Source organism: Sus scrofa, chromosome 7 (assembly GCF_054392235.1).
Source record: "Sus scrofa isolate SSC_HxYL_T2T_F1_AM1 chromosome 7, Sscrofa_HxYL_maternal_Yorkshire_Landrace_v2.0, whole genome shotgun sequence".
In the NCBI taxonomy this organism is placed as follows: domain Eukaryota; kingdom Metazoa; phylum Chordata; class Mammalia; order Artiodactyla; family Suidae; genus Sus; species Sus scrofa.
This window is the reverse complement of record NC_139389.1, coordinates 4,777,337-4,796,425: the sequence shown is the minus strand read 5'-3', so window position 1 is coordinate 4,796,425 and position 19,089 is coordinate 4,777,337. Positions and strand designations below refer to the sequence as shown.

The 19,089-nt window shown below is 46.4% G+C and overlaps 2 protein-coding genes across 33 annotated transcripts in view; one reads left to right on the top strand and one right to left on the bottom strand.

Annotated features, from left to right (window-relative positions):
* Window positions 1-12,230, bottom strand: part of RIOK1 (RIO kinase 1) — a 31,287-nt gene extending 19,057 nt beyond the window's left edge. Inside the window, exons 1-8 of one of the 3 annotated variants that reach the window (XM_021098127.2) lie at window positions 12,002-12,230; window positions 10,136-10,331; window positions 7,927-8,017; window positions 6,712-6,781; window positions 4,803-4,845; window positions 3,116-3,208; window positions 2,383-2,495; window positions 2,197-2,277 (exon numbers count right to left, since the gene is read on the bottom strand). In XM_021098127.2, coding sequence (XP_020953786.1) covers window positions 2,197-2,277; window positions 2,383-2,495; window positions 3,116-3,208; window positions 4,803-4,845; window positions 6,712-6,781; window positions 7,927-8,017; window positions 10,136-10,258 — 614 coding nt within the window. In that variant the 5' untranslated portion in view covers window positions 10,259-10,331; window positions 12,002-12,230. 3 annotated transcript variants of the gene reach the window in all.
* Window positions 12,231-12,291: 61 nt separating this feature from the next.
* Window positions 12,292-19,089, top strand: part of CAGE1 (cancer antigen 1) — a 58,548-nt gene continuing 51,750 nt past the window's right edge. For 25 of the 30 annotated variants that reach the window (XR_014809554.1, XM_084967344.1, XM_084967342.1 and 22 more), the window contains exons 1-2: window positions 12,292-12,728; window positions 16,158-16,669. Coding sequence is in view for 29 of the 30 variants with exons in the window: in XM_084967344.1 (XP_084823470.1) it covers window positions 12,359-12,728; window positions 16,158-16,669 (882 nt within the window). In the remaining variant the exon portion in view is untranslated. Of the gene's footprint in view, window positions 13,196-16,157; window positions 16,670-19,089 lie in introns of all 30 variants that reach the window. The other 5 variants (XM_084967334.1, XM_084967336.1, XM_084967341.1 and 2 more) reach the window with 2 other exon arrangements.

Below are 19,089 nucleotides of genomic sequence, written 5' to 3'. Positions count from 1 at the left end.
TGATTCCAGAGACATTAAACTGTGGAAAAAATGGGCACCTTAGAACCGATGAAACACAGCAGATAACGTTTGCCATGATCTTTTCAGCTGACGGTGTGAACAATAATTAATCAAAAGAGTGGACTCAGAGGTCCCTCGTAGCTCAGCGGGTTAAGGATCCGGCATTGTCACTGTAGTGGCTAGGGTTGCTGCTGCGGCATGGGTTCGATCCCTGTCCTGGGAACTTCTGCATGCCACGGTTGTGCCCCCCCGCCCCCCCCAAAAGTGAACTCACACCCAGTAGTTAACCAGGCCTAAGAAGATTTCAGAGCACAGACTACTCTAGCCAATATCCTGTGATAATCTATGTGGGAAAAGAATCTAAAAGAAAATACACGTGTGTACATGTATAACGGAAGCACTCTGCTGTACAGCAGAAATTATCACCTCATAAATCAACTCTACCTCGATAAAACTTTTTAAAATAAAAAAAAAGAAAATTTCAGAAGGACTTTCAAAACAATAAATACTTTGCTTAATGAGGCTAAAACATCCACTGTATGGAAACTTTACATAACATAGGAAAAGTTAAAAGATACTTGAAAGTGAGGGAAAAAACCTTCAAATTTAAAACTTCAAATGAGGAAATGATCTCAGATGCTTCTACCTGATACAAAGGTGCCAATGCAAATAAAGAATATATAACTGGGAGTTCCCGCCGTGGCGCAGTGGAAGCAATCCAACCAGGAACCATGAGGTTGCGGGTTCGATCCCTGGCCTCGCTCAGAGGGTTAAGGATCTGGAGTTGCCATGAGCTGTGGTGTAGGTGGCAGACGCGGCTCGGATCCCGCGTGGCTGTGGCTGTGGTGTAGGCTGGTGGCCACAGCTCCGATGAGACCCGTAGCCTGGGAACCTCCATGTTGCATGGGTGTGGCCCTAAAAAGCCAAAAAAAAAAAAAAAACCTACATAAACGTGTCCAAAATTGGACTGAAGAAGAGGAAACTATGATAAAGGGTTTAGGACCTAGGAAAACTGCCTAAAACATCAATATCTATAAAAAATGACACGTTTCTCCACATCTGATTGAGCGGCTTCCCTGCTTAAACTCCTGTAGCGGCTGCTTATCAGCCTCAGGATAAATTCTAACCCTTTTCACACGGCTCCCAAGACTCCAAACGACCGGTCTTGCGGAATCAATGAACTGTGGCAGAACTCTTCAGAGGAGAGGAGACGGTTTCTATTTGCTCAGAACTGTCTTTCTCCGGCTTAGACCTAATGGGACTGGAGGACCTGCCGAGTTCCTACCTTTGCACAGAACCGCCCCGGGGATCTGCTGGGTGGGAAGCCGACACGCAGACACACACACAGGCCTGCGCACGTGTGCGCGCGCACACACCCACACACCAGACACACACACACTCACACACACCACACACACACACTCACACACACCAGACACACACACACCAGACACACTCACACACACCAGACATACACACACCACACTCACACTCACATACACACACACCAGACACACACTCTCACACACAACAGACACACACTCACACACACACACTCACACACCAGACACACACACACACATGACACACACACACGACACACACACACACACCACACTCTCACACACACCAGACACACACTCACACACACACCAGACACACACTCACACACACACTCACACACATCACACACACACACTCACACACACCAGACACACACTCACACACCAGACACACCAGACACACACTCACACACGCACACCAGACACACACACACACTCACACACACCAGACACACACTCACACACCACACACACCAGACACACACTCACACACACCAGACACACACACACACTCACATACACACACACCACACACACCAGACACACTCACACCACACTCACACACACCAGACACACACACACACCAGTCACACACACCAGACACACACACACACTCTCACACACCAGACACACTCACACTCACATACACACACACCACACACACTCACACACTCACCAGACACACACTCACATACACACACACGACACACACTCACACACACACACATACACACACACCACACACACACACACCAGACACACACACACGACACACACACACCAGACACACACACTCACACACCACACACACACACACCAGACACACACTCACACACACACACACACCAGTTACCTGATGAGGTTCCTCATCTCTTTTTCCGCCCAAGTTTTCACCATTTTCCTGGGATTGCCTTTACAGTACCCATGACGAAATCTTGAACAAGAAAAACATCTGTTAGTTCAATGGTTCCCTTATTCTGGGTTTCACTTTTTAGCACATAGAAATTAGGCCAACGGGAAGAAAGAGATCTGAGCTCACCTGAATTCGCCACTTACATACTTATCCCGGTCTTTGAACACCAGAATAGAAGTTTTATAAATTTTGATGGCTCTGCTCTCTCCACTTGCTGTGCGAGCATGGTAAACATTAGCCTGTTTTAAGGCGAAAACAAAGAACATTGAGTTCGTATTAAATAACTATAAAGAGTATTTTACTTTCACAATCCATTTGATTCTACTCTCAAAAAAAAGTCACGTGAACTGAAACCATATGTGGAACACTCCTCTCTTGAATACGTGAATTGAAATATACAACATCACACCAAAAGGTGCAGTAAAGGAGTTCCCGTTGCGGTGCAGTGGTTAACGAATCCAACCGGGAACCATGAGGTTGCGGGTTCGATCCCTGGCCTTGCTCAGTGGGTTAAGGATCCAGCGTTGCCGTGAACTGTGGTGTAGGTCATAGACGCGGCTCGGATCACGAGTTACTGTGGCCGTGGTGTAGGCCTACAGCTGTAGCTCTGATTAGACCCCTAGCCTGGGAACCTCCATATGCCATGGGTGCGGCCCTAAAAAAGACAAAAACAATACAAAACAAAACCCTAATAAAGCCACTTTGAAGAAACACTGACTAAGCTATCCTGACACATACGTGGTTTTTTTCTCCCTTTTCTTTTAACAGGCACACTTTACCTACTCAGTGCCTTCGTTTCCCACGGTGTCTGAAACAAGAAAAGGACCACGCAAACCCCGGGGCATCCGGAAGAGCTCACCTCCTTCCCGGTGCTGATGCAGCCGTGGATCTCCGCTATCACTCCTCTCGTCAACATCTTGAACAGGATCATTCGCGTCCTGGGATCCAACACCTGAGAGAGAAACGCAGAAACCCGCAAGTTCAGAAGAGAGTACCAAACGCTCCCACTGAGGCCGCTGGCGACCAGCGGAAGAGGTGAACTGTACGCGGCGACGCCAGGCGACTGAAGGAGAGGCGCTGTCACTTTTCGTGACGAGACGGCGAGGTCAAGACCAGACGAAGCAAAGCGACCAGCCGGCAGCTGGCTCGGCGGCGGAAACCAAAGGCGGCTGAGACCAAGGGACGGACTCCAGACCAAGCTGAGCTAACGGCAGGACATCATGGAGTCCCTTGGTGGCTCGGCGGGTTAAGGCTCCTGCGTTGTCCCGACTGTGGCTCAGGATGCTGCTGTGGTGTGGGTTTGATCCCCGGCCCAGGAACGTTGGCATACCTTGAGCCTGGCCCCCAAAACCCAAGACACACACACAAAAACAACTTTGGGAGACTGTGGGCTAAAAGCAAACCACCTCCACTGCCACTAGAGAAGAATGAAAGGCAAGCAAGCGAAGAGGCTGCCCATCCCTCTCGGCGGGGCCAGGGAGCGGAGGGCAAGGAGCGGGTGAGGCAGGGACCTGGGCAGAGACCAGTGGCAGCCAGACGGGCAACAGGCCCGGGATGGAGCGATGGACTGAAACGGCTCACAAACAAAACAGGGGCGGGGAACTATGAGAACCCGATCGACTTAGAAATACACACTTTTAAGACAGTTTAAGACTCAAGATACACACTCTTGTTCAAAAGTAATTTCGAAAGAGAAAAAGCAAGGATTTCCTGCCTGAGTTATTTAAGGATCTTTGAAAGCGAAAGCTGCCTCATCTCCGAGCTGGGTCACACTTCATTTTCAATCACAGAAGAAATCCTACAAAATAAATTACAGGACAGGGAAGAAGAGATCCCGGACCTGAGCTGCCCCCGCCTGGCGGAAGGCGGAATCCCTCCTTCGCGCAGACGGGCTGCACCTCCGGCTGGCCATTCCTCCCTGGGGATCGAGGTGGCTCAGAGAAGGGACGCTTCCGTCTTAAACCACGGGGGAAGAGGCTACTATTCTCCGTGTCTGTGCGGATGTGTACGGGGCAGGGAGGTGGAAGAAAGCAGAAGCGATGGTCTGACCGGTTGCATCACCTCTTCACCACAAAACCCTGGGACAACCCTCACGTCAAGTCACAGCCCCTCTACATACGGGAACGTCAGGGGTTGACTTTCCCCACTGCGTAAATAAGGCATCTCCTAAACCAAGGTGGGGATACTAACTGAAAAGTCGAAGGCATTATCTGTCACACACACACAGACACACTTTCTTTTCGTTTGTTTTTGCTTTTTAGGGCCACACCTGCAGCATATGGAGGTCCCCAGGCTAGGGGTCCAATAGGTAGTCCAACCGGACTACACCACAGCCACAGCCACAGCAACGCTGGATCCGATCTCAGCTGAATCTGTGACCTACACCACAGCTCACAGCAATGCCGGATCCTGAACCCACTCAGCGAGGCCAGGGATCGAACCTGGGTCCTCATGGATACCAGTCAGGCGCGTAACCCACTGAGCCACGATGGGAACTCCAGAACTGCTAATTTAAAACAAGAACTTGCAACATATTTAAACTGTACCTGTTCTACGGTTGCTCTGTCCGCCTTGTCTTTGATGCGATACCTAAGCAGAACCAAAAAAGTATAGGTGACATTCAAAATTCAGGGAAGCCAAAATCAAAAGTTTCTGAATGCACATCATTCCAGGAAATCCCTAAGCACCTAGGTTCTTTGGTAACACACTTCACGAGATCACGGCGGTTTCGCCGCTCTGAGAAGCTTCATTTCCCCTTAGTAAGAAGAAATTCCGTTCCCTGGGGCAAAAGGAGCCTATCTGCAGTAAGGGAAAATTCTATCCACAAGGTTTAAATGAGTGCAACAGTGGGATAACGTGAACTATGCTGGAAAAGAGAAAACATCAGGTGTGTAAATACTGTCCTGAGTCCTTTAGTGATTCTATTAGTACAGAATTACTGCTTTCTTTAGACAAAAATTAAAGACAATAATTTAGACAGAATTAAAGACAATAAATAAATAAATACACTAATAAAAATTCAAACAGACACACCAATGAGATAACAAGTGGTTTTTCTCAAAAGACTGGTATCCCTTTGGTACAGCAATAAACCAGAAGTAGAACTTCCCATCGTGGCGCAGCAGAAACAATCCGACTAGGAACCATGGGGTTGTGAGTTCGATTCCTGGCCTTGCTCAGTGGGTTAAGGATCTGGAATTGCCTGAGCTGTGGTGTAGGTCACAGATGCAGTTCGGATCTGGTGTTGCTGTGGCTGTGGTGCAGGCCGGCAGCTATAGCTCCGATTAGACCCCTAGCCTGGGAACCTCCATATGCCATGGGTGCGGCCCTAAAAAAGACAAAAACAATACAAAACAAAACTCTAATAAAGCCACTAAAAAAAGCAAAAAAAAAAAAAAAAGAAAGAAAGAAAAAGAAAAAAAAATAAACGGAAGTAAACTGATTTTATTTTTTTTGTTGTTTATTTTTCTTTTTAGGGCCATACAGCTGTGAGGCCTACACCACAGTCCTGGCAATGCAGGATCCAAGCCACATCTTCAACCTACACTGAAGCCTGCAGCAATGCTGGAGCCTTAACCCACTGAGCAAGGCCAGGGACTGAACCTGCATCCTCATGGATACTAGTAGGGTTCATAACCAGCTGAGCCACAATAGGAACTCCAGAAAACTGGTTTTTAAGTTAAGTTTTAACAGTGCTAGTTGTATGATCTTAGTTACTTTCTATAACATATTGCTAACGCGTTAGAAATATCTGCAATAGGTTAGCCAGATCTTAAACATTTGGCTTTGAGAAAAGAATTGTAAAAGGAAACTGTTCTGTCATGTGACTACTTAGTTCTAAATCTGCACTTAAGTTTTTAAAAATGTTTCATGGAAGGGAATTAATGCTTTTTTTTTTTTGTCTTTTCTAGGGCCGCACCCGTGGCATATGGAGGTTCCCAGGCTAGGAGTCAAACGGGAGCTGCAGCTGCCAGCCTACACCACAGCCACAGCCACGGGGGATCCAAGTCGTGCCTGCGACCTACACGATAGCTCACGGGAACACCGGATCCTTAACCCACTGAGCGAGGTCAGGAATGGAACCCCAGTGCTCATGGATACTAGTTGGGTTCGTTACCTCTGAGCCACGACAGGCTCCCTATACGCTACCATTTTAAACTGAAACCTACAAACTGTTCCCTTTCTGAGAGCACATCTGCAAATTTCACAAGATTATAGTTTTAGTACAAATTTCTTAGGAAAACTCAAAAATATTTACAACCTACAAAGGCATAGGATACCCTCATTTAAACTTAAAAAAAAAAAAAAAAAAAAAGAATTAGGACAGATACACAGAGAAACATTCTTTGCAAAGGCATTATGACCAAGATGCTACGTAATCTGTCTAGAATTCGTTCCTATCAGCCATCTTTTGTTTTATTTATCTGTATTTTATACACTGAAAACATTACTTACATATCTGCTTCCTTTTGTCTAGACTTTTCGGTGACTTTGTTTATGACAGAATCAGTAACATTTAGTTTATCTAAAAAATACCAAAAAAACATTCACTGTATAAATAACACGTAAGACAAAAAGTTTCTGAATAGGACTTTTCCTTCTCAATTTTCTAAGTGTTTTACTTACGATACATAGAGGATATATTTTATTTATTTATTTATTTATTTATTTATTTATTTATTTATTTATTTATTTTTGCCATTTCTAGGGCCGCTCCCGAGGCACACGGAGGTTCCCAGGCTAGAGGTCGAATCAGAGCTGTAGCCACCAGCCTACGCCAGAGCCACAGCAATGCGGGATCCGAGCCGCGTCTGTGACCTACACCATAGCTCACGGCAACACCGGATCCTTAACCCACTGAGCAGGGCCAGGGATCGAACCTGCAACCTCCTGGTTCCTAGTCGGATTTGTTAACCACTGCGCCACGACAGGAACTCCTTAGAGGATATATTTTAGTACTAAAGATGTCTACTGTTTCGAAAGGCAGGCAGTAATTGTGCTTCCTTCTAACAAGGATGACCACTTCTATCACAAGAACCGTCATTTCTGAGCCAGAGAAATCTAGATCCAGAAATCCCTCAAAACATCTTACCTGCACATGTTGAATTTCACACATCAGTTAATATTTTATACTAACAGAGAGAACGTAACTGCCTGAATTCCAAGTTTATCCTAAAATGTCTGTTTCATTGCAAATGACAGGTTCCAGGAGACGCCGTGTCAGGCTCATAACTGTTAGTGTCACCAGGGAGAGAGGACCTCGCCTTTTCAAGAGCCATTCAAATCCAAATTCACCAGCCCCCCAAAAAGTTAATGCCACACAAAAATTTCTAACACAACAAACTGTAATCACGTTCCAATTTTTAGTATTTTCAACATTCTACCACGAGATAATCTTATTACAAAATCTAATACAAAACGGACAATGACTTGAATGCGATCTGTAACTTAATATCTCTACAAAAGGAGAGAAAAACAGAACTAAAAAAATGTAAAGTCTTTCCTTGAAGCCATGTTTTTAAATTACTAAGTTTTGATTTTTTTCTAAGCATCATTACTTAGTAACACTGAATATATCCACTGCTTGATCTAATAAAATTTTCTAACACATTTGTGGTTTTTGAAGAACTGCTTCATAGCCCAGCAAGGAAACGTATCTTATACACTTACCTAGATTAATTTTGTTCTCAAATTTCCGTAAGACTTTGTCTGCTGGAGTAGACATTCTGGCTGAATTGCAGTTGGGAGTCTGTCGATTTGGCTGGAAGAAATGAGTCCCAGAGACTAAAGCTCTTGTTATAAACACAAGCCCGCAGTTCACCACGTCATGTCCCTTAGTCACCAATACTTAGAGTAGCCTCAGGTAAAAAAAATCAATCAAATTTGCCCAAGAAATATTTTACAAAGGCCATCTGAAATAGGACAAAGTCATTGCCTAAAATGAAGAGTCTGAAAGAAAAAACAAAACAAAACAAAACCCAGGAGTTCCCGTTGTGGCTCAGTGGTTAACGAATCGGACTAGGAACCATGAGGTTTCGGGTTCAAACCCTGACCTCGCTCAGTGGGTTAAGGATCTGGTGTTGCTATGGCTGTGGTATAGGCAAGCAGCTACACCTCCGATTGGACTCCTAGCCTGGGAACCTCCATGTACTGCAGGTGTGGCCCTAGAAAAGGCAAAAATAAAAAAATAAAGAGTCTGTACAATGTGTTTTTGTGTTTGTTTCTAGCCTCCTACAATATATTCTTCACTATAATAAAGAACAAAATTAAATGTATCTTTCTAATTGGATTGGCTTACAGATGAAAATTTGGGAAGGTTCGTTTACCCCCAAAGTATATAATTAAGAGCTCAGACCAACACTAAACTGGAATTTCATTTTGGGCCCAGTGTCTCAAGACAGGGAGAGACAGGGCATGAGCCTCTGCACTCAGACCCGTGCAGCGCAGACTGATGCAACAGCAGAAAGGGGAGAGAGGGGAGACGCCACCCGAATCCACAGCCCAGGGAACAGAGATTAAATAGGCCTGTCACAGGAGTTCCCACCGTGGCTCGCTGGAAACGAATCTCACTGGTACCCATGAGGACACAGGTTCAATCCCTGGCCTCGCTCAGTGGGTTAAAGACCCGGCATTGCAGTGAGTTGCGGTGTAGGTCGCAGACGCTGCTCCTACTTCGTGTGGCTGTGGTTGTGGCACAGACCAGCAGCTGCAGCTCCGATTCGACCCCTGGCCTGGGAGCCTCCATGTGCCACAGGTGCTGCCCTAAAAAGATAAAAAATAAAAAAATAAAGTAAATAAATAAATAAAAGGGCCTGTCACAATGCCTGACTCCATCCTGTTATCTGAGCATGAACTTGGAGGCTGACTTGTTTCTTGTTTGCAGAGAACTTTACAATTTTACCTATTAAATATAACTTTTAAAAGAAACATTATTATTATTTTTTATGTTTTAGGGCCACATACACAGCACACGCAAGTTCCCAGGACATGAGTAGAATGGGAGCTACAGCTGCCGGCCTACACCACAGCCGCAGCAACTCGGGATCCGAGCCTCGATTACAACCTACACCACTGCCCACGGCAACGCCAGATCCTTAACCCCCAGATGAAGGCCAGGGATTGAACCCGTGTCCCCATGGATACTAGTGAGATCCATTTCCACTGTGCCACAATGGGAAGTCCTAAAATAAATTTTAAACTACAATAATACATGTTCACAGTAGAAACCACAGGTAAAATTTTAATTACCTGTAAGCGTAGCACCTAAAGATTAACAGTTAACATTTGGGCACGTGTTTCCCCCACTCGCTTTAATATGAGCAATTCCACTCCGCACTGAAACTGCTCGGTCTCAGCAATGAACCAGTGGAGGAGCTCCCACTGTGGCGCAGAGGGAACCAATTCCATTAGCATCCACGAGGATGCGGGTTCAATCCCTGGCCTAACTCAGTGGGTTAAGGATCCAGCCTTTACAGGAGTTTCGGTGTAGGCTGCAGACAAGGCTCAGACTGGGCATGGCTGCGGCTGTGGTGTAGGCTGGCAGCTGGAGCTGTGATCTGATCCCTGGTCTGGGAACCTCCATATGCCACAGGTGCAGCCCTAGAAAGCAAAACAAACAAACAAACAAAAGAAACACATGAAAGTGTGCAATTTTTTTGGTTATTTCAAGAATGTATGCATTCTAATCCACAAAGCAGCTCTTTTAACATTCTTGCTTTTCCGCCCGTCCCACATCTTCATGTTCTAGAAACCTATATTGCTACAGGACAATATAACCGGATGAAAATCTTTCGGTTAGTTCCAGAACCACAAAAAGCCCTTTTCAAAAAGAAGACAGAAGTAAGTAACACGGAGATGTAAAGCATCATTTGCAAGGTACCTGTGGGTTACTCCCTCCGCTTGAGGCGTAGCACCTGGTGAGTCTTCCGACTCCGTCGTCCCAGTCCCAGTCGTCGTCATCGTACTCCTCCTCCTCCTCCTCCTCCATCTCACCTTCACTCATCTTCTCATTCACGTTATTTTGAAGGTCTTCAAACAGAACATCCTCTCTGACCGTCTTCGAGTCAATTTTTTCACTAGAAGTAACATGTTTTAGCACGTTTACACAGACTCTAGATGGACTTGCATATGCATTTATAATAGACTAAGTCTATACTGATAAATTTAAAGGTTCCCTTAACAACACAAACAAACTCAAACTTAATAGCAAATTCTTCTGTTTTTCAGAGTTCTGTTCCAGCCATCTGCTTATGCTTCAGGTCCTACTAAAGACGCAGTATATCAGGGTGTTAAATCCGCTGAACGAACAAACTCTGAACCACCCCTGACCTGAACTCTAGGAAAACTATTGACAGAGCTGCTTGAGACAGGGCGGGAGAGGCTTTCTGACTAAACTTGGGACCAAGTCTAAAGCCTTATTTCAAGCCTTATGGCGAGCTCAGTGTCACTTTACAACAAAAGGAAGCATGTCAAGACTTGTGTTACACAAAGAATTTCAAATCACTCTTGTTCATGGGCGGGTGGGGGGGCGAGGAGAAGCACCACCAGAGAGAAGAAGGCTTGGGTATAATTAAATAGGAGAAGAGGGGACTGTCAAACCCCAAGAACTGGCCCAGAGTAAAGGGAGCACAACTAACAAGGTCTTTTTTTGCCACCTGAGAATTCAGAGCAGTGTTACCGTATCTTCATAGATTTTCAAGAGAAGTCAGAAACCTGCATTTTGGGGTACAATCTCCCACTTAATTGACATATTCAATTTTAACAAAACTGAATTTACCTACCAAACAAAACATGTCTGCAGGTCAGTGAACTGCATCCACGCTTGCCCTCCAAATCCATCCCCTCTATAGCAAAGTGATGCCTGTATTTATTTATTTTGGGGGCTGTGTCCATGGCATGCAGAAACCCGGGCCACCGCAGAGACAAAGCCAGGTCCTTAACCCACCGAGCCAGCAGGGGACTCCCAGAATGACTCCTTTAAATCGCACACCAGATGATGTCACCCCCCAACAGCCCTGCTATGGCTTTCTACAAGATCTCAACTCCCTACCATTACCTGTAAGGCTCAGTACGCTCTGGCCCCTTCTCATTTCTACATCCTTCCCAACCCATCTTCTCAACCACCTCCACTGTGCTCTAGGCACAAGGGCTTCTAGATTTTCCTTTCACAACCCAAGAGGGGCCCCACCGTGGGGCTTCAGCACCACAACTGCTGTTCCTTCTGCTCTTCCTGAGGTTGGCTCCTTGTTCCAACCTGGACTTAACCCTTCCTTGACCATGAGGTCACTATTTAGGTCTATCAACTGACTTTGCATGGTATGTATCACCTGGCTTTTCTTTTTAAAATACCTCTATGGAGTTAATGGTCTGCCCTCTCTCCCAAGCAGAAAGCAAGACTGGTCATGCTCTTCACTATCTCCAGCACCGAGGACAGAAACAGGCACACAAGAGATGCTAAATGTAGGTAAAGCTCAAAACGTCCGTTTCCCAATCGTTGCCTCCACCTCTGCCTCTCAGCGAGACTGACCAACGCGGGGACCCGGGACTCTCCCGGGAAGTGGCTTTTATTCACTCTGCCGCCAACTGGACCGAAGAAAACCCGGCTGGGACAGAGGAAGCAAAAGCTGCGGAGGGAGCCCCCGAGTGATGAATTACCAGTCTCTTTCCCAAGCACAAGCAGGGTCAACTCCCCAAAGGGCCGGCGGCGGCGGAGCGCGCAGAATCCGCGCCGTGTCGGGGTACTCACGGCTGCCCACCTGTCGGAGGAGTCGGCGTCGTCAAACTGCCCCGGGACCACCCGACTCATCAGCAGCCGCCGGTAGTCCATGACCGGAGCGCGCAGAGCCTCGGCGCCACCGGAGACCGCTCGCCCCGAGCTGGGCAGGAATCGCACAGAGACGGTTCTGCCCGCTGACCCAACGGCCTCTGCGCGGCCCGCGGCCCGGCAAACCTCGTGCAGCGACGGAACTCCAACCGCGGCGCGCAGGCCCACCCGGACCGGAATCCCCGCCCCTCCCGGAAGCGGCGCTCCCACCGGAAGCCCCGCCTCCGCCCGGGCTGAGTGGCTGGACGCTCACGACCCGCTGTACGCGAGAGGGAGGCAATGAGGTGTCCGGAAGTCCTGCGGAGGGCGGTGCCCTCAGAGCCCAGGCCGCCTGCTGTCGCCGGAGTGTTTCGCGTCCGCTCCCGTTGGTTTCCGCCGTACAAGACGCGTCAGCTCGCGCAAGGCTGCTGCGCCTGGGGCGCACACCGTGCATCCTCCCGGCTCTGCGGGCCGAGACTGCGGGGCCCCCACGCCGGCGCGGAGGGTGACGTCACACAGCGACGTTCCAACGCGTCTGCACCCCACCTGCGAGTTGTTAAAAACCATCGGTGGAGAAGGTTAAAAAGCGTTCTTCTCCTTTCCGCAGAAGCCCGTGCGCAGGGAGGAAGCCCGAAATCCTTGTGGATCCAAGAAACTATGGACCCTGGAAGTGAGCACAGTTTTGCGACTTAAGAAAGTTTGTTGTCTTTTTTTTTTTGGTTGGAGTAAGATAAGTGCTTTTCCAAAGTTAAAGTTGGACATACGACTGAAGAGTTTTACAAAACCAAAACTTTAGAATTTTTGCCGGTAACTCCAGTGATACCTCTTTAACGCCCATCCTAAAACAGATTTGGGGTGTATCTGGAATCTGTATCCAGACCTTTAAAAACTTCCCACCACCCCCAAAGCCAAGCGTAAATCTGATAAGGACAGAATAAGAGGTGAAAAAAGTGAAACTAACTTAAAAAAAAAAAAAAAAAAAAAAAGAGTTGCCCTTGTGGTGCAACAGGGTAAAGACCTGCCATTGCTTCTGTGAGGATGTAGGTTGGATCTGGCGACAAACTCCAGCTCAGGCTGCAGCTGCAGCTCTGATTCCGCCCCCCCCACCCCGGGCCCAGGAACTGCCATATACCACAGGTGTGGCTCTTTGGAAGAAATTTTTAAAAAAGTAAATTGGTAAACTATGCTATATGAGCAAAGTTGTAGAAGTATAGTAATTGGAGGTTCTAGGCTCTTAAACAGAATTTTTTTTTTTTTAAGAAATAAGACCTTTGTGGATTTTTGTATTTGGAAAACAAAATGGATTTTTCAGCTCCTCTTCACCACAGCTTAGGCAGCATTTACATATTTGGAAAACGGAGAAAAAGATGAGCATAAAGTCGGATTTTTCACCAATCCTGACTAGCTTGCGTGGCTCACTGGCATTTTTATACTTTACCAAATGATGACAGGTTTGAAAAACATTGAACTTTAAAAAAAGATTTTTTTTTTTTTTTTGGTCTTTTTGCTATTTCTTGGGCTGCTCCAGCAGCATATGGAGGTTCCCAGGCCAGGGGTCTAATCGGAGCTGTAGCCACCGGCCTACGCCAGAGCCACAGCAACTCGGGATCCGAGCCGCGTCTGCAACCTACACCACAGCTCACGGCAACGCCGGATCCTTAACCCACTGAGCAAGGGCAGGGATCGAACCTGCAACCTGATGGTTCCTAGTCGGATTCGTTAACCACTGCGCCACGACGGGAACTCCTAAAAAATGATTTGTTAATTTGGTAATTCAACAAAATAACCCAGGCAGATGATTCAGTGACGGTAGATTGAAAAGTTTTAATAGAAATAAATCATTGGAGGGTAGGATTTAATCAATATATACTCTGAACAACACTGGTTGGTTTGCTGTAGGGGGGCAGGGAAAAACCGTAGTGGACTGGTTTTGAGGTTTGTATAACATGGAAATACTAATGCTATTGAAACAATGGTAAAGGCTAAGACCTTGAACAAGTAGGTGCTGAATTGTGAGATAGACAATTTATTCATTTATTTATTTATTTAGTCTTTTTGCCTTTTCTAGGGCCGCTTCCCATGGCATATGGAGATTCCCAGGCTAGGGGTCTAATCGGAGCTGTAGCCACTGGACTATGCCAGGGCCACAGCAACTCAGGATCTGAGCCGTGTCTGCGATCCTACACCACAGCTCACAGCAACGCCAGATCCTTAACCCACTGAGCAAGGCCAGGAATCGAACCTACAACCTCATGGTTCCTAGTCGGATTCGTTAACCACTGCGCCACGATGGGAGCGCCTGAGATAGAAAATTTAGACTAAAGGCATTGTGGAAAATTTTTAAATAGGGTAGATAGAGGTTTTAGGATCGAGCAGCACTTGCTGGGGCAGACACCTGAAGGGGTAGAGGCCCCACCTGTCTGCAGGGAAGTGAGCCCAATCCGGCCTGAGCAGAGGAGGATGAGGCAGGTGAGGTGGGGGAGCCATGCAGACCCCGAAAGCCAAGCAAAGGGGCTTAGACTCCGCGAGGCCGGTCATCCTTTCTACTCCTGTGCCCTGACCCCCTGGGGCGGGCGCGGGCATCTGGACCAGTGTGATGCCGCAGGGACTGAAAGAAACCATTTGTGGAGGAGAGTTGGAGAGGATTTGGTAACCGAATAGCTCGTGGGCGGTGAGTAGAAGGCTGCCAAAGTCGTCTGCAGGTTTTCAGACCCCAGCGCCCCAGGGAACACACGTGGCACAGGGAAGGCAGGGGCAACTGATTTGCACTGTTGGACTTGACCCGATAATGAGCTATTTAGAAAGTATCAACTAGCAGAAATACAGTGTTTTGTGGACCCTAATAGGTCTCTGATAATATTTTGTAAATGTCTTTTTTTAGGGCCACACCCGCAGCATATGGAGTACCCAGGCTAGGAGTCAAATGGGAGCTACAGCTGCCAGCCTACACCACAGCCACGGCAACGCAAAAAAAAAAAAAAAAAAAAACCCACAAAATACCACTTCATAGTATGAGTGTGACACGGGTTGGAGGATGTAGAGCAAAGGATCTTTTATGCTACTCGTAAAAGTGTAAATTGGTACGCCATTTTAGAGAGTAACTTTGCAGCATCTAATGAAGTTGACGAGATATATATATATATATATATTTGCTTTTTAGGGCCACACCCATGGCACATGGAGGTTCCCAGGCTAGGGGTCGAATCAGAGCTGTAGCTGCCGGCCTACACCACAGCCACAGCTACATGGGATCCGAGTCTTGTCCTCGACCTACACCACAGCTCACGGCAATGCAGGATCCTTAACCCAGTGAGCAAGGCCAGGGATCAAACTCAAATCCTCATGGATGCTAGTCAGATTCGTTAACTGCTGAGCCATGATGGGAACTCTGAGGATATATATTTCTTAAAATCTCAAAACTCAACTTCTGGGGGTATACCCAGAGCCTAGGTGAAAATTCTTAGTGTACAAGGAAACATGTCTAGGGTGTTTACTACAGTGCTGGGTTTGTTTTTCCTCCCTCCTTCCCTTCTTTTTACAGCCACACCTGCAGCATATGGAGGCTCCCAGGCTAGGGGCTGAATTGGAGCTGCAGCTGCAGGCCTACCCCACAGCCACGGCAACACCTGTGCTGCAAGATTGCGACAATGCCAGATCCTTCCTGAGCGAGGCCAGGGATCAAACCTCCATCCTCATGGAAACTGTCAGCTTCTTAAGCCACTGAGCCACAATGGGAACTCCTGCAGTGCTGTTTTAAATAGAGTAAATAGGAGCTCCCGTTTGTGGCACAGGAGAAACAAATCCAGCTGAGAACCATGAGGTCGTGGGTTCGATCCCTGGCCTCACTCAGTGGGTTAAGGATCGGGTGTTGCCATGAGCTGTGGTGTAGGTCACGGACCCAGCTCAGATCTGGCATTGCTGTGGCTGTGGTGTAGGCTGGCAGCTACAGCTCTTATTTTACCCCTAGCCTGAGAACCTGCATATGCTGCAAGTGCGGCCCTAGAAAAAGATAAATAAATAAATAAATAAATAAAATAAGTGTTAACCTATACATTTAAGGTCAGCTAATTCTCACTTCCATCTTTCTCTTTATAATGAGATGTCGACATTGGAAAGTACTCAGAGAATATGCCAATTGACACCAGCATGTCTTCCTTCAGACAGTTTGAACCCCTTTGCAAATTTCATCAGACAGAAGCATTTAATAATGAACTTGTAACATTTCAAAATCTGCCAGAAGGCTTACCTTATACGGAGGAGCCAGAATTTCAATGTCATGTATGTAATTATGCAGAAGACACCTATATACAGGAAGATTCGTTTAAGGAAGAAAATTCAATGGGAACTAGCACTTCCACTAATAAAGATCAGCTTGTTCTTGAGTGTGTCAGACAACCCAGAAGCCCACCTCTGATCCACTGCAATGGAGAGACCCTGGAATTCATGGAAATGTCGCTGGCTAATAGTTCTGCCATGGAATCTGCCTGCGACGCTGGTCAGCCTCACAGCTTCTTATGTGAAGAAAATGAACACAGTGATTTTGAACAACCATCTTACGAAGAGAATAGCGTTAATCTGCTCGATGTGAGAGCTAATTATGAAACAGAGGAGGTAAGATTTTTACTGTACAGCCTGTAGAGTATTAAAGGAACTGTTTTAAAAAAGAAAAAAAAAAAACCTCGTATGTAACCTGAGACTTTACCAAGTAGTGCTCAATCATTTGATCAGCACGAGGGATATTGCTGCTCTGGGGAAATGGCCTTCTGAGATTAATCAATTCAGAAACATTTTTCTCTAATTAAATCAACTCCTTACTAGGAGATGAGCTCCACCAAGTGATATTTCTCTGAAGGTCAGTGTTTGATCTTATTCATCCTTTATGCACCCTAGCAGCCACGTGATATACTAAGCTTTTTTTTTTTTTCCTTTTTATGGCCGCATCTGGGGCATGTGAACGTTTCCAGGCCAGGAGTCGGATTGGAGCTGATCACCAGATCCGAGCCACATTTGCAACCTATACTGAAGCTTGTGGCAGTGCCGGATCCCTAACCCACCGAGCAAGGCCAGGGATCGAACCTGCGTTCTTATAGTGACAATGTCATGTCCTTAACCTGCTGAGCCACAATAGGAATATACTGAGCTTTTCTATTTGGTGAATCAAATTAATTGGAATTCAAAGTTTACAATAAGGAAAAAGTTGAGAAGAGGAAGAATTACAGAGGTATTATTTGGCATGCAAAGCTTATGATTTTTTTTTTATCACATGGTATTTCTACTGACCAGCGAACAAATATTTTTCCACCAAAGTGAAAAATTTACTTTGTTTTTTGAATGATTGATTCTGGGTATGTAATGTCCTAAGAGCACTGAGATGCCAACAGTATACAGTCTTATGTACTCTCTGAATAAAAAGGAATTTTTTTGAAAGTTCTCATGTGGTGCGGTGGGTTGAGGATCTGGTGTTGTCACAACAGCAGCTTGGGTCACTGCAGTGGTGTGTATTCGATCCTTGGCCTGGAAACTTTGGCGTGCCATGGACATGGCCAAATAAATAAGAATTAAAATTTTAAGAATTGGTGTGGGCAAACAGATAACAATCCAAGAGTAGCATAAATAATACCTTTGCATTGCGAGTTTGGTGAGAAAAGCTGTGATTGTTAGCGTAACATTTCCAAGTATAGTGGTTTTTGGAGTTCCCATATTGGCTCAGCGGTCAACGAACCCCACTAGCATCCCTGGCCTCTCTCAGTGGGTTAAGGATCTGGAGTTGCCATAAGCTGTGATGTAGGTTGCCGACATGGCTTGGGTCTGGTGTGGCTGTGGCTGTGGCATAGACTGGTGGCCACAGCTCCTATTTGATCCCTAGCCTGGGAACCTCCATATTCCTCGGGTGCGGCCCTAAAAACACACAAAAAAAGTATTGCAGTTTTTTTGTTCATTTATTTGTAAGTAGCATTTAAAAGAGAACTTTACCTTTTTTGAGTTTTGGAAAATAGCATTTTAAAAAGCTGTTTAACTAGTTTTTCTCAAGATTGTTCCTGCCTGTTTCCATTGCATCTGGCCATTCAGTCAGGCAGTAAATACTTTCAGGCATCTATCGTGTGCTAGGCCCCATGCTATGTATTGGTTATATAATGGTTGAAAACAAAAAGATGTGGGTTTTGTCCTTATGAATAGAACACCATAGTTGGGGGTTCCCGTTGTGGCACAGAGGAAACAAATCTGAGTAGTATCCATTAGGATGTGGGTTTGATCCCTGGCCTCGCTCATTGGATCGGGTCTGGTGCTGCTGTGAGCTGTGGGTTAGGTCACAGACATGGCTCAAATCCCTTGTTGCTATGGCTCTGGTGTAGGCCAGCAGCTGTAGCTCCAATTTGACCCCTAGCCTGGGAACTTCCATATGTTGCAGGTGCGGCCCTAAAAAAAGGCAGGAACACCATAGTAGTGAAGTTAGACGTTAATCAAATAATCACACAAGCAAATGTTAAGTTTCAGTTATGGTAAGTGCTGTGAATAAAAGTTACATATAAAGTGTATGTAAGAGTGTCATTCTCGGAGTTCCCATCGTGGCGCAGTGGTTAATGAATCCGACAAGGAACCACTAGGTTGCGGGTTCAATCCCTGGCCTTGCTCAGTGGGTTAGGATCCAGTGTTGCTGTGAGCTGTAGTGTAGGTCGCAGACGCGGCTCAGATCTGGCATTGCTGTGGCTGTGGCATAGGCCTGCGGCTGTGGCTCCGATTAGACCCCTAGCTTGGGAACCTCCATATGTTGCAGGAAGTAGCCCTAGAAAAGGCAAAAAAAAAAAAAAAAAAGTGTTGTTCTCAGCCCTTCTGTCCATGGCTGCCCGCCCAGCGGAGGTGTAGGTACAGCCCTTTTACACCAGGAACTCTGGTCTAAAGAACCGCATGTGAGGCCTTTGCATGCAGCATCTGTGAGCCAGTGAAACGAGGCTAAGCACAAAGGAAAAGAAAAGGTGCTGGTGCTAATGGTCATTCTCATTCCTGGCTGGAAGCTCCCTGGAAAGATACTG